The sequence below is a fragment of the Cherax quadricarinatus genome, chromosome 53 (genome assembly GCF_038502225.1).
Source record: "Cherax quadricarinatus isolate ZL_2023a chromosome 53, ASM3850222v1, whole genome shotgun sequence".
In the NCBI taxonomy this organism is placed as follows: domain Eukaryota; kingdom Metazoa; phylum Arthropoda; class Malacostraca; order Decapoda; family Parastacidae; genus Cherax; species Cherax quadricarinatus.
This window is the reverse complement of record NC_091344.1, coordinates 13059146-13074873: the sequence shown is the minus strand read 5'-3', so window position 1 is coordinate 13074873 and position 15728 is coordinate 13059146. Positions and strand designations below refer to the sequence as shown.

Below are 15728 nucleotides of genomic sequence, written 5' to 3'. Positions count from 1 at the left end.
GAATCCCTTCATAAATGCTACCTTGCTCACACTCCAACAGCATGTCAAGTCCTAAAAACCATTTGTTTACATTCGCTCCTATCTAACATGCTCACACATACGCAAAACCATCTTTATCCCCTCCCCCCAACCTTTCCTAGGTCGACTCCTACCCTGCCTTCCCTCCACTACAGATTTATACACTCTCTAAGTCATTCTATTTTGTTCCGCCCTCTCTACATGTCCGAACCACCTCAACCCCTCCTTAGCCCTCTGGACAACAGTTTTGGTAATCCTGCACCTCCTCCTAATTTCCAAACTATAAATTCTCAGCATTATACTCACACCACACATTGCCCTCAGACATGATATCTCCACTGCCTCCAGCCTTATCCTTGTTGCAACATTCACCACTCATGTTTCACATCCATACAAGAGTGTTTGTATAACTATACTCTCATACATTCCCCTCTTTGCTTCCATGAACAAAGTTCTTTGTCTCCATAGGTTCCTAAGTGCACCACTCACATTTTTCCCCTCATCAATTCTATGATTCACCTCATCTTTCGTGGACCCATCTGCTGACATGTCCACTCCTAAATATCTGAATACATTCACCTCCTCCATACTTTCTCCCTCCAATCTGATATCCAATCTTTCATCACCTAATATTTTTATCCTCATCTTCACTTTTAATTTTCTTCTTTTATACACCTTACCAAACTCATCCACCAACCTTTACCATGGAAACTGTGATTAAAGTTTAAATGATGAATGAACAGAATGAACTGATGAATATTAATACTGTAATAACCTTTTTAATAAACTCAGCCACATGGAAGGTAATCATCATATACAGCCACTCCTCACTTACCGACATATTCATTTACTAACAACTCAGAGTTACGACAGGCTCTCTGACAAGTCGTTATTGTATACTATACGAGAACTTGGGTCATGAACAGGCAGCGCAGTGTCTCAGTGTCAAGCATCTCAATCTCCTTCCTACAGCCACTCAGTACATTAGTTTTCACAGTCTCCAAGACTACATATTTGTACAAATTTGTACTGTATTGTGCACACCATACTACAAGACAGAGTTAGAAGTGCAGCAGCACAAGGAAGAGGAAAAACAAGAGGAAAATGGAAGAAGTACAAAAGAAGTTCACAGTAAAGGGGTTAGCTGGTGTGTTCGTCTGTGTGTTAACATTCTCAGTGTATCATGGCAGCTTAAGAAATGATTAAACTCAGTGAACAAGGTATGTCGATGGTAATAATAATAATAATAATTAATAATAACTGCTCTGGAGTGCTTTAAATATCAGCTACCAAACCTATACAAAATACGTATGATATTTAAAGTGCTACAGAGCGATTATTTATTATTATTATAAATTATTATTACCATTGCCATACCTTGTTCAATGAGTTTAATCTTTTCTTAAGAGAGCAGAGCATATAGCTCAGAAAAAAAAAATCAGGAAAAATTGCGCTATTTTTGCATTTTTTCTTATGATAAGAGTGATGTAGGAGTGTTTGCCCTGATGTAAACACCATCTTCTTTCGTTATAGACCAGAGGTACAAACGAGAGAATGCATCTATCTTATGATCTTACCCCACTCACATAATATGGCATATACTATTCATTTCGGCATCTTTATTACAGTTCTAGGGCATTTATTGTGTTTCTGATATCAGTTTGGAATAAATGTGATAGATAAACAACCTTTACTACTAATATTAGTGTAATTACACATTTTATTATTGCCACAGATAGCATCCGACGCCCACGATGACTCACCAGATACTGAATGCTCCTTGTGCTGGCCTCTCCCTCTATCCTATAGCTCCTCCCACTTTGTAACGATGTTAGATGGTTAATTTAACCCTTAAACTGTCCAAACATAGATCTACGTTTGTGAGCGTAGTGCTCTGACCTTGATTTTCTCAAAAAGAATGTAAAAAAACGTAGATCTATGTTTGGAGCGCTATGCGAGTGAATGTAGATCTATGTTTGGACAGTTTAAGGGTTAAGAGTGGTCTTCACCATCCCTGTGGCATAAAGTGGCTTAGTTAAGCCACCTTCGTGGGTAGTGAGCGGAGTGTGTGCCAGTGAGCAACAGCGAGTGTACGCTCCCTTCACCCACCTGCCACACACTCTTCACTCACCTACCTGTGGCTGTTTGCACCCTTGTACCGGGTCCTAGTACTGTTTTGGCTCACATAATTGGTCAAGAGATTGTAGCTGAGCGCCAACGATAAAGCCAGTTATGTGAGTTCACCGAGAAAGCGCATTTCTTCCGAAAACAGTGTGAGTGTAGGAGGCGTAATCACCCGCAGGACAACCTTCCCCTCATCACTAGTCATCCCGTCTACTACTCCAGACTCCAGTGATAATTTTCTGTTTATAGACATTTTTCTTGCATTTAAAGACATTTGCGTGTGTGAGACATTTACAGTGAATTTCTTGTGTACTCTAAACATTGTGTTTTCAGTGTAGACTCAGTGTTTCTTTGACTCATTATTTTTGCAATATTTTTCAGTGTTATCGCTCATCTCATAATTTTTATCTGTTTTTTTTTTTTTTGCTACTCTATGTCTGTAATAAGTATTATTGTGTAGTGTACCAGTCAGTCACTCTGTGTGAAGTAATTAATTTTTTTTTTATTTATCTTGTATTCTTTCGGCATTGTATTCTCCAGTATTTGTCGTATACCAAATTATCCATTTATTTCTATGTGTGCCTTTTATTCGTACACCAGCAGTGTCTCATTCTCTGATCTTTCCGCAGACTTGTGTACCATTATTTTTGCCAGCAATTTTTGTCGTATCAGTCACAGCAAGATTTTGTTGTAAGAATACACTAAAAAAGTGAATAAGTGAATATATTGTGTGTGCCCCGCCACTTGTAAGTGTTGTGTGCCCCGCCACTTGTAAGTGTTACACTTCCAGTTTTGTTTCTTGTTTTATTTTTATTCATATTTTTCATATATCTTTGAACAAATTCACTCTTAGTGTAATTTCAATTTCTTTTTAACGTAAAGTGTTTTCTTTACTCTGTTTGAGTAAATTGTTTTGTCTAATTTACAATTAAGAGTTAAAGTGTTCAATCAGTTTTTCTTCATATTTTTATTTTATTATTTAACCAACATTTTCCCAGTGTAACTTTATTACTGCAGTGATTATTTCTACACCTTATTTTGTTGCACTTGTTCTGCAGTGAATTATTTTCTTTTATTGACATTATTATTCTCAGTTCATTATTGTTTGAGTCTTGTTTTTCATTTTATTATTTTTTCCTCATGTTGTCTTTGTATTATATTTTAATTTTGTTTATTCATTCTTAGAAAATATTTAAATTTCCCAGTTTTCTCTCGTTGCATACAATTTAGTGACTTTATTTTATACTTTTTATATTGAATTACAATTTTCGTTAATTCCTTTATTAGCAAGAGTACAGACAGCTCATTTTGCATTTAATTCAGTCTCCAGTAATATTTTTTACTTGTAAATGTAAATGTAATTTTTTTTATCTTGTCCAGCAGTCCTTTACATTGAGTTGTCCTTCTTCTTGCAGTGTATCTTAGACATTTTTTTTTATTACTTCTGCAGAATTAGTTGCATCTCTTTTATTTTAATTTTAACATTTTATATCATTTTTATTGTTCATTATTTTTGCCTTATTTGTTCTCGTGCAACTTCTTTGCCATTATGTCTCACATACCGCCAAGTGATACTTTAGTGAATGTCGACACTCAGATCTCTCAGGCTACTGCTGCTCCTGTCATCAGTCCTCACAGTTCCTTATGGACTGACAGACCGACCCAGACACTGAGACACTACAGTTTTACTCGTGATTCCCTTGATGCGTTACCTTTATTCAATGGCCATGTACATAGTCTTGAAGCATGGTTTACTGCCATTCGTTCTCGTGTTAATGCTCTAGTTGAAGGTCCTCCTTCAGAGGAAAGTCTTATCAGACTTGCGAAAGAAGCTCTTCAGCGATCCCCTGCTGCTGTTCACGTTGTTGATCTCCTTGATATGCGAGACTTCAGGAATCTTACTAAGTGGTCACAATATGAGGAACTGATTCGTTCTTTCCTCATACTAGTAAAAACAGCTGATCCATATGTCGTTCTTAGGGAACTAGTGAATGCTACACCCATGACTAATGAATCGTTGAGTGCATTTGCTGTTAGATTAGACAAACTTTTATCATCATTTATCAATGCTGTCCAGTCCTCAGCTTTTGTCCCTGATGAGGATAAACCATCCACAGCATCATTTGCTAAAATAGCAGCTTTTGGAGCAATCAAAGAACTAATGCCGTCTGCTTCCGTGTGTGCTTATGAGGCTAATCCCCCAACTGTGACGATGGAACCACTTACAGCCCTAAATCATGTACGTTCCTTGTGCCCCCAGGGTACTTTCCCATGTATCAAAAGTAATTTCTCACCTATGCCTCAGTCTGCACCACCTCTTGTTTGTGCCACAGCGACAAATCGTGGTCGTCAACCATCTCAGCGATCACCAAGGACCAGTGTACAGTCATTATAAACCTCATAGTATTCATAGTACATTCAGTAACCGTAGTCAGCGGACTTGTTACAACTGTGGCTTCCGTGGCCATATTGCAATTAATTGTCCTGATAGTCACCCTAAGAGGTGTCATGCTGATGATGAGTACCAGTCAGATCTTCCCTACTGTACTTATCATAGAATACATGGACATGACACATCTGAGTGCAATACTCTCTACAACCTTCAGTACTCTAGGTCTTTCCGTGGCCGTTCCAACCGCAGAACCCGTAGAGGAAACAGACATCGTGGTTCTCAAAATAACCAGAACCAGGCTCATTCTTCCAATTCGGGGGAATTCGAGCGCCCCAGTCAAACCGTCCCATGGTGACAGTAGGTGATAATGAGTACACCATCCCCGTTCACAATTCCTTTGAAGCCTTAAGCAGTCTCGAGAATGACAATCCTGCTGATGATGTTGCTTCACATGTCTCTGATGTAGATGATTTTGGGGATGAAGTGGAACAAATCTTTGCTGATGACAATCCACCTTTTTGTTTGCACATAACTTCCAATGCAACCATAGGCCCTATAGTGCAAGCATCTGTTCATGATGCGCCTGTTCATTTGTTCATGGACTCTGGTGCGCAAGTCAATATTATCAGGTCTAGTTTGTTTAGGGATAAGCAGTTACGACATGTCCTTCTCGTAGAACCGACTCATGTGTCCTCCCTTAGTGGAGTAGCTGGTTCTCACCTGCGTGTCCGAGGTCGGACTTCCCTCACTTTTTCTATCCAAGGTAGAGACTTCACTGCTTCCTTCCTTGTTGTCGACCAGATTACTTTCCCTGGTGACCTTCTACTAGGATTTGCTTCCATGCGAGACTTACGCATTGTGCTCGACCCTTATCGATGGCATGCCCAAATTGATGACTTGATCGTACCATTTTGGGGTTACCAGCTTGGATCCGAGATCTGCCATACTGCCGCAGAGTACGACATTCAAATTAAGTCCTTACAGGCCAGTGCATTTTCCAGTAGCGTACCCAAGCGGTCAGGCACGGATGATCCTGTCACTCCTGTCTGTGTTCCTGCAACTTCAGACTTGCAAGATAGTGTCCAGTTACTTCAAGTGTCCGAGGACGCTCTGACTACCTTGAGTGCTGAGCCTATCCCTGCAATGTCTGCTAGTTCAAGTAGTAGTTTCTCCATAGGGGACGCCTTGTCGGAAAACGATTACTTGCAACTAGTAATGCCATCTCTTGTTGATGTCACATGCCGTCTGCAGAAAGACGTTTCTGTCGCAGCTAGTGCCCTCACTAGAGTGTCTGTTGTTGTTCCTAGTGTTCCAGATGGTGATAACATCCTAGTTGACAGTGATTCCTGCAAAGTAAAAGGTCTATTTGTTGAACCATCCTTACATGTTGTAAGAGATAGTAAGATCCATTTCTTCCTAGCTAACACTTCTGGTCACAGTGTTCGTCTCAGAGCAAATACCAATCTTGTTGACCTTGTTCACTATCCTTACCCTGTTCAGGTAGAGGATGAGTTGTCACCTGACCAGTGGGTCGGTGCTATTTCTACCGGGGAGACCTCATCCACTTCACTGGATCAATCTGTTCCACCAGTTGAGGAGAAAGACATAGCTCCCACTGACTTCCCAGATGAAGTCAAGCGTTTGTTGACTCTGTTGAACAAACGTCGTAAGCCATTGCCTTACCAGGTGAGAAGATGGGTATAACGAACTTATTGTCCCATCGTATTCCACTTGAACCTGGTACTAGACCTATCTATATACCTGCGTACAGAATGCCTCATTCACAAGTTGCTGTCGCAGAAGAATTGATCAATCAAATGCTTGATGATGGAGTTATTGCACCTAGCAATTCACCTTGGAATGCGCCCTTGATCCTAGTACCTAAGAAGGATGGTACTTGGCGCCCAGTGATTGACTTTAGGAAGTTAAATGCGAAAACTATTCCAGATCGCTTTCCACTCCCTGTACTGGGTGATCTTTTACGTAACATCGGAGATAACAAAGTCTTTTCAACCCTGGATTTGTTACAAGGGTTTTGGCAAGTCCCTCTTCATGAGGACAGCCAAGAGCTAACTGCATTCTCCACTCCTACAGGTCATTATCACTTCCTCTGTATGGCGTTTGGATTACAATCCTCCCCTATCACGTTCTCAAGGCTCATGACTAATATCTTTAGAGGTCTCATAGGTAATGCACCTATGGTGTACTTAGATGATGTAATCGTCATGTCTAAAGACGTGGATACACACTTGAAAAGACTTGATGTAGTACTTAGTAAGCTTGAAGAAGCCAATTTAAAGATCAAACTGTCTAAATGTCAATTTTTCAGATCAGAAATTAAGTTTCTTGGTCACATAGTCACTCCTAGAGGGGTTATGACTGACCAAAGTAAAGTAACTGCAGTACTAAATTTTCCAACTCCCAAAACTGCTGATGCTGTAAGATCCTTTGTGGGCTTAGCAGGTTTTTATAGATCTTTCATTGCCAATTTTTCTTCCATAGCTGCTCCTCTAACTGAGTTGCTTAAGAAAGATGCTCCTTTTGTTTGGACCTTCCGTCAAGAAAGAGCATTCCAAACTTTAAAAGAAAAGCTAACATCTGCTCCAATTTTGAAATTTCCAGATTTTTCTAAGCCCTTAGATCTGACAACTAATGCTAGTTCAATTGGCATAGGTGCCATACTAGCTCAGAAGACTGATGGCAAGTACAATGCAGTTGCATTTGCTAGCCGAGTCCTTACGAAGGCTGAACGTAATTATACAGTAACTGAGCAAGAAGCTTTAGCAATAGTATGGTCTTTAACCCTTTGACTGTCGAAGGGCCAAATCCTGAAGTTGCTTCTGGTGTCGCAAAATATTCGAAAAAAAAAAAATTATTTTTTCTTATGAAATGATAGAGAATCTTTTCCCGATTGTAAAGACACCAAAAAAAACGAAATTTGATGGAAAACTGATGGAATTACGCTCTCGCGAAGTTAGCGACTTCGGCGATATTTAAAAATCGGCAATTTCGCCCACTTTGAGCCCTATTTTCGGCTAATTCCGTTATTCCAGTCAACCAAACTCGTAACTATTTCTTCAGAACTCTATTTTTTCTATCGATTGAGTACAAGAAACTGCCGATTTACCGATTTCAACTACCCAATAACATGGTCAGAAATTTGCAATTTGGCCAATTTCACGAAAATTAAAAAATACGACAATTTCAAAATAAGGTCCAGAATGAACAATGCAGACATTCCTGGCTCTAAAATAACATTTTCTTTGTTCATCAGTCATGTCTCCAGGTCCCTGTGATATTACTCTTGCTTTTTATTTTGAAATTTTATTCAAACAAAAAATAAAAGATTTACTGTTATGCAGACTACTGCAATACTGTAATAATTGTAAAAATTACATCAACCCATTCATGACTGCGTATCAGAATGGCTATTTGGACATTTATTGGACAATGACATCATTTGTTCACTTTTGAACATCGGCAAAAATCAAACATTTCCTGTACTTTGTGCTCCATTTCCAGGTTCTTTTTATAGTAAAATTAATCAAAATCACCTCCATTTCTATAATATAGTTTCCATTCTATCAAATGAGACCAAGAAAACGAGAATACAACCACAAATACTATACGAAAATAGACCACAAAGTCGGCATTTTAATTAAAAAAAACGGTCGGAGTTTTTTTTTTTCTCATTATGCACTGCGTGCTCCAGGATTTTTTTTATGTGGTGCACACTGACCACACAGACCCATTCTCTCACATGTGGGCCTACTAGCTTTCTCCTGCCTGATTTGAAGCCGCTAGAATTTATGAGTATATATACGTCAAACACGGTACCTCGCAAACGTATATATACGGCCGCGACAGTCAAAGGGTTAAAGCACTTCCGAGACATTATTTATCAGTACTCTGTTCATGTCTTGACAGACCACGCTCCACTGATACCTTTATTCCAGAACAAACAACCTACTGGAAGGTTAGCCAGATGGACCTTGACTATCCAAGAGTTCAATCCCACCTTTGAACACTTACCTGGCAAGTCAAATGTAGTCGCAGATGGCTTATCGCGACATGTTAGTATAACTGCAGACCCTCCATTTAGTGCTGAAGATGTAAAGAATGCTCAACGAACAGATCCCATGCGGTCTGGTGTGATTCGATTCCTGCTCCAGGAAGATCTTATTCTGACTGTGAAGCCACCAGCACCCATCAGTGACTTTGTCATGAACCAAGAATTACTGTATCGAACAGCCGAGTTGGGTACTCCTAGCAGAAGAGTTTACCAGTTAGTAATTCCACAGTCACTAGTGAATGTAGCCTTACAGCTAGTTCACGATGTACCAGGTGTTGCGCACCCTGGTATGGATCGTTCAGTAAAACAAGCCAGATTGAAATACTTTTGGCCTCGTATGGCAACTGATATTTCTGAGTATGTTAAGAAATGTAGTGTCTGCATGCAACATAAAGGTAATGCTAATGGCCCTAATCCAATCCAAGTGTATCCAACTACTAGCGAACCGTGGGAAAGAGTTGCGCTAGATTTGTTAACTAATTTCCAATGTTCCCTCCAGGGCAACAAACATCTATGTGTTATGGTAGACCATTTCACCAGATAGTGTGAGTTAGTTCCTATTGCAGATAAGACTGCCGAGACAGTAGCTAAAGCGTTTAAAGAACGCATTATCTGCAGGCATACCACCCCTAAGTCCCTAGTAACAGATAATGGAGGTGAATTCTGTAATGAGATTCTTGAAAATTAGTGCACCTTGTACAAGATCTCTAAATCCACCATTGTTCCTCATCATCCTGCCAGCAATGGGTTAGTGGAACGAACCAATAAGAAAGTACTTGATGTCTTGAGAGCCACTATCAATTCCAACAGTGAAACTTGGGATGAAGTTATACCTGATGTGCAGTGTGCTATAAATTCTGCTTACAATGTTTCTATAGGTGACACTCCACATTATGCATTGTATGGTGTAGATAAACGTTTGCCTTATGAGTTGTTATATTCTAATCTGAAACCAAATTACAACCCTGATGATTTCATAGCAACTCGTACCAGTTTAGCTCAAACTGTTTTTAGAAGAATCCGTGAAACACTTCATAAATCAACAGCAGAATTTACAAGAGTCGCAAACACTCGAGCAAAGCCATCCAAAATCAAAGTAAGTTCGAGAGTTATGCTGACTAACTTTAACAAAACGTCTGCAATGCCTAAGCTTGATCAAAAGTTTGTTGGTCCTTATCGAGTAGTTGAACATATCACTGGTAATAAGTATAAGGTTAGAGAAATTAGTACTGGTCAGTATAAAGAATCGCATTTAGATCATATGAAGTTAGTATGTGATGATAATGATGTTCCAACCCAGACTAATGTGACAGACTCTGACAATCCTCCTGATCCTGTACTCTCTACCTCTGATACTCAGTCAGACAATCAACCTGAATGTCGTTATTCCCTACGTACACGACAGGTATTGAGAAATCCTCAAGTATCATTTGTAACTACCAATTCAGATTTGCCTCAAATACAGCATGAGTTAGCCAGTGCTACAGAGTTTGATCCTCCCAGAGATGACATCCATTCTGCATATGTCAATCTCACCCTAGCAGAGTTGGGATTAAATGTAAATAACCTGTATAGATGAATAATTACAGTATCAACTTATCAGTATTCAAGAATTTTTTTTTGTGTTCACGTTCTCTCCGAATTCTGAGAGTTAACAGTCTAGATTTGAGTGCACCGAATCTGCCTTTCTGTTAAACACTTCTTTCTTTGTATATATTCCTTCCTCAGAATCCGTAGATCACATGAATACAGATCGATCGATCAAATTTTTTTTATAACTTCTATTGTGTAATCCCAACGTTGAGTCTCATTCGTTGAGTTGTGCTATATTATACCCTGTATTGCATTACAGTTTCAGTTACGTAAGCTTCCATTCCAATATTCTACTTATGTATGTTATAATGTTCAATTGTTGTGTACTTTGACATTGTATAGAATCAGCCCAAGCCGTACACCTGCCGTCTCTAAGTTTGTATTAGTTGTATGTCGGGACGACATACGTTAGCGTCGCCGAGCTCTCAGTAGTAGTACCAGTTCCTAGTAACCAGTTACCAGTAACCAGTGTACCAGTAGATGACTCACTACCAACCGTCTCTGCGTGAATCACTGACTGTATTCATATTGCTGCTGACCATAGCAGGATTTCAAACACCCTCACCCGTAGGCACTCATGGGTCAGTCAAGATAGGGAGCAGAGAGAGGCAGGTCGGCTGTTGGTGCCTTCCCATACTTTCTGTTATATTATACGTACTACCAGCCTACGTGAGTATTCTTACCCCATCCACGCATCGAAAACCCACATGACATATTCGGGACCATTCCTTCTAGAATTTTCCAAGTGTAGATTATGATATCTCTCTTGCCTGAATTCCAGCGAGTACAAGTCAAGTGCTTCCAGGCGTTCCCAGTAGTTGAGGTGTTTGATGGAACTTATATGTGCAGTAAAGGTTCTCTGTACACTCTCTAGATCTGCAATTTCACCTGCTTTGAACAGAGATGTTTATGTACAGCAGTATTCCAGCCTAGAGAGAACAAGTGACTTGAAAAGGATCATCATTGGCTTAGCATCTCTTGTTTTGAATGTTCTCATTATGCATACTATCATTTTTATTGCAACTGTGATCGTGGCACTGTTGTAATCCTTGAAAGTGAGATCCTCAGACATTACCACTCCCAGGCCCTCACATTATTTTTCTGCTCTATTGTATGATCAGAGTTTGTTGTATACTCTGTTCTGGTTATTATCTCCCCCAGCTTTCCATAATGGAGTAGTTGGAATTTGTCCTCATTGAAGATCATACTGTTTTCCACTGCCCATTGGAAAACTTGGTTTATGTCTTCTTGGAGATTAACCACGTCCTCAATAGATGATAGTCTCATGCAGATCCTAGTATCATCTGCAAAGGATGACACGATGCTGTGGATTACATCTCTATGTCTGATATGAGGATGAGAAACAGGATGGGGGCGAGTACTGTGCCTTGTGGAACAGAGCTTTTCACTTTGTTATGTGCCCACATCATTAAAATCATTTTTGTAAAATGACTATAATTCTTTGAAGAAACATGGTGCAAAGATGATACTTATACCAAAATGTTGCCAGATTCTTGAGCTATTTTTCTGTAAGCTTAATTCATTGTATGTGTATTTTACTTTTTATTGTTTTCTGAAATATATAAGTTCTTCTTTTTTTAACGCACCAGCCGTATCCCACTGAGGTGGGGTGGCCCAAAAGGAAAAACGAAAGTTTCTCCTTTTAAATTTAGTAATATATACAGGAGAAGGGGTTACTGGCCCCTTGCTCCCAGCATTTTAGTCGCCTCTTACGACATGCATGGCTTACGGAGGAAGAATTCTGTTGTACTTCCTCATGGAGAATATATAAGTTATGGAAATTAAAATAAAATTATTGAGTTGGAGTTTCATTTTTATTTTATTTTTTCTTTCTATGTATTTAATTCACCATTTGGCATTGTTACAAAGTGTGTGGAGCTATAGCAGAGGGAGAAGCGAGCAGTGTCTCAGTAACTCATGATTGCCCATGACGCATGGAGGGGTGTGCCTCTTGGCACAATTAAATATTGTATAATTATACTATTACTATCAATTAAGGTTATCTACCTATCATATTTATTCCAGAATAATATTAGGTGTAACATAAATAACATAGAAGCATGATAAAGATGCCAAAATTAATAAAAACTGACATTATATAGTAACGTATTGAAGGGTGGAGGGCAGGGAGGGATAAAAAAAAAAAAAAAAAAAAGTGACTGTGATCATTACAGAAAATGTTACATGCTATGCACCTGAAGGGTAACTATAGATCACTCTTATCCTATGCAGACTCAAAAAAGTGTAATTTTCTCTAAAAAAATTTCCTAGGTAGTAATCAGCTATGCACACATTTCCTGGAAGATCTTGGAAGTAAGTCATTGACCTATTTCATGTTGTATTACCGTTAATGATAATCAGAGTGAAAGGAGTTTCCCAGCAAACATATACGTGAATGTTTTAATTTTAGGTGGCGACAATTTTGAAGTTCTAGTAAGGGGTGATTCCTTGATTAGAGTCTGTAATGCAACTGTCTCAATACAATTAATATATGAATTACAAAATCTGTTTTGTTACCCTTATTAAAAGCTCTCTATAAAAAAGGAAATTGATAATGCCTGAAGGTAAAATGAACAAGTAATGGTTGATAAGATGAAAAGAGGAGGCATATTGTTGAACGTGCTCACCTGAACAAGGCCAGGACTGGAGAAAGGTGGAGGGTAGCTCACTGCATACATGGTAGCATTTTGTGGTAAGGAGGAGACTCCCATCTGATTGTACAGCACAGGGTAAGCCAGGAGAATACATGTAGCTAGAAGTTCAACTAAACAATTTAAATTTCAGGCTGCAACACTAGGAATAAGTTTTCTAAACAAGCAAAACAAAATGTATGTACCAATGAAACAAATACTATGGGTTAAAACAAATGAAATAAATTTATAAATATAAATATAAATATAAATATATATATATATATGATAGAGTGGATAGAGGAGCAATGTGGCAGATGTTGCAAGTATATGGAATAGGTGGTAAGTTATTAAATGCTGTAAAGAGTTTTTATGAGGATAGTGAGGCTCAGGTTAGGGTGTGTAGAAGAGAGGGAGACTACTTCCCGGTAAAAGTAGGTCTTAGACAGGGATGTGTAATGTCACCATGGTTGTTTAATATATTTATAGATGGGGTTGTAAAGGAAGTAAATGCTAGGGTGTTTGGGAGAGGGGTGGGATTAAATTATGGGGAATCAAATTCAAAATGGGAATTGACACAGTTACTTTTTGCTGATGATACTGTGCTTATGGGAGATTCTAAAGAAAAATTGCAAAGGTTAGTGGATGAGTTTGGGAATGTGTGTAAAGGTAGAAAGTTGAAAGTGAACATAGAAAAGAGTAAGGTGATGAGGGTGTCAAATGATTTAGATAAAGAAAAATTGGATATCAAATTGGGGAGGAGGAGTATGGAAGAAGTGAATGTTTTCAGATACTTGGGAGTTGACGTGTCGGCGGATGGATTTATGAAGGATGAGGTTAATCATAGAATTGATGAGGGAAAAAAGGTGAGTGGTGCGTTGAGGTATATGTGGAGTCAAAAAACGTTATCTATGGAGGCAAAGAAGGGAATGTATGAAAGTATAGTAGTACCAACACTCTTATATGGGTGTGAAGCTTGGGTGGTAAATGCAGCAGCGAGGAGACGGTTGGAGGCAGCGGAGATGTCCTGTTTAAGGGCAATGTGTGGTGTAAATATTATGCAGAAAATTCGGAGTGTGGAAATTAGGAGAAGGTGTGGAGTTAATAAAAGTATTAGTCAGAGGGCAGAAGAGGGGTTGTTGAGGTGGTTTGGTCATTTAGAGAGAATGGATCACAGTAGAATGACATGGAAAGCATATAAATCTATAGGGGAAGGAAGGCGGGGTAGGGGTCGTCCTCGAAAGGGTTGGAGAGAGGGGGTAAAGGAGGTTTTGTGGGTAAGGGGCTTGGACTTCCAGCAAGCGTGCGTGAGCGTGTTAGATAGGAGTGAATGGAGACGAATGGTACTTGGGACCTGACGATCTGTTGGAGTGTGAGCAGGGTAATATTTAGTGAAGGGATTCAGGGAAACCGGTTATTTTCATATAGTCGGACTTGAGTCCTGGAAATGGGAAGTACAATGCCTGCACTTTAAAGGAGGGGTTTATATATATATATATATATATATATATATATATATATATATATATATATATATATATATATATATATATATATATATATATAGGAAAAAAGAGAGAAAGGAAATGAGAGAGAAAGAAGAGAGAGAAAGAAGAGAGAGAAAGAAGAGAGAAGAGAAGAGAGAGAAGAGAAGAGAGAGAAGAAAAGAGACAAAAGAGAAAAGGGAAAAAAAGAAAGAAGAGATAAGGGAAGCAAAGAGAAGAGAGAGTGAAGCCAAGAGAAAAGATGGATAGAAGAGATGAGAGAAGAAAGAGATAGAGAGAAAGAGAGAAAAATAAATTGAAAAATGTTAACATTCAGATGTATTCTAAACAAGCATAATATTCTGCTCAAGTACATAATGTATATTCAGGAATTTAATATTTACCACAAGAAAGGTGGCATACTGGGCTGAAACAAACAAAAAAAGAAATAGTCTAATATGTGCTAGCAGTGTAAACAATTACAAGATGATGGATAAAGAATGCAATGAATACTATGGGACATACAAAGACAAGTAGATAAGGATTTTGAGAAATCATACAAGCTCAAATAATGTATGTGGGAGGGTGCATTACCTACTAGTAAAACATACAAGCTTACTTTGGCAGTTACAGAAACAAACTGAAAGGTTTTAGTAAGGTAAAGAGAGTATTTCAAATTGAAGTTAGGTCAGTGATATTAACCCTTAAACGGTCCAAACGTATATACGTATATGTTCTTACGCGTAGTGTCCCAAACGTATATACAGTGGACCCCCGGTTAACGATATTTTTTCTCTCCAGAAGTATGTTTAGGTGCCTGTACTGACCGAATTTGTTCCCATAAGAAATATTGTGAAGTAGATTAGTCCATTTCAGATCCCCAAACATACACGTACAAACGCACTTACATAAATACACTTACATAATTGGTCGCATTCGGAGGTGATCGTTATGCGGGGGTCCACTGTATACGTTTTATTTTTCCTGCCTTCAAATTTGGCATGATTGGCCTGAGATGCCTTGTCAGCATAGAATGGGTCTTAACACTCAGTGTGTGTGGTATTAAAAAAATGTGGGACCACTTAGTACCTTGTGGGAGCGCCAGTTAAATTGAGCGCCATTAGGGTCTGTCTATCTCTATCTCTGTATCTCCATCTATCTCTATCTCTGTCTTCCTCTGTTTATCTGTGTGTTTCTGTCTATCTCTGTCTACCTCTGTCTCTGTCTCTATCTGTCTTTGTCTATCCGTCTCTGTATCTCTTTCAATCTGTCTCTCTTTCTATTTGTCTATCTCTGTCTCACAGGTACACATAAATACAAGTACAGTGGACCCTTGACTAACGCTATTAATCCGTTCCTGAGAGCTCATCGTTAGTCAAGTTAATTTTCCCCAT

The 15728-nt window shown here is 38.9% G+C and overlaps 1 protein-coding gene across 5 annotated transcripts in view; it reads right to left on the bottom strand.

The window, feature by feature from the left end:
- The window catches only part of LOC128692261 (UDP-N-acetylglucosamine transferase subunit ALG13), a gene marked incomplete at its 5' end in the record, with an annotated part of 177597 nt that overhangs the window by 46010 nt on the left and 115859 nt on the right, over window positions 1–15728 (bottom strand). For 4 of the 5 annotated variants that reach the window (XM_070096330.1, XM_070096334.1, XM_070096331.1 and 1 more), the window contains 1 exon segment: window positions 12848–12931. In XM_070096330.1, coding sequence (XP_069952431.1) covers window positions 12848–12931 — 84 coding nt within the window. 5 annotated transcript variants of the gene reach the window in all.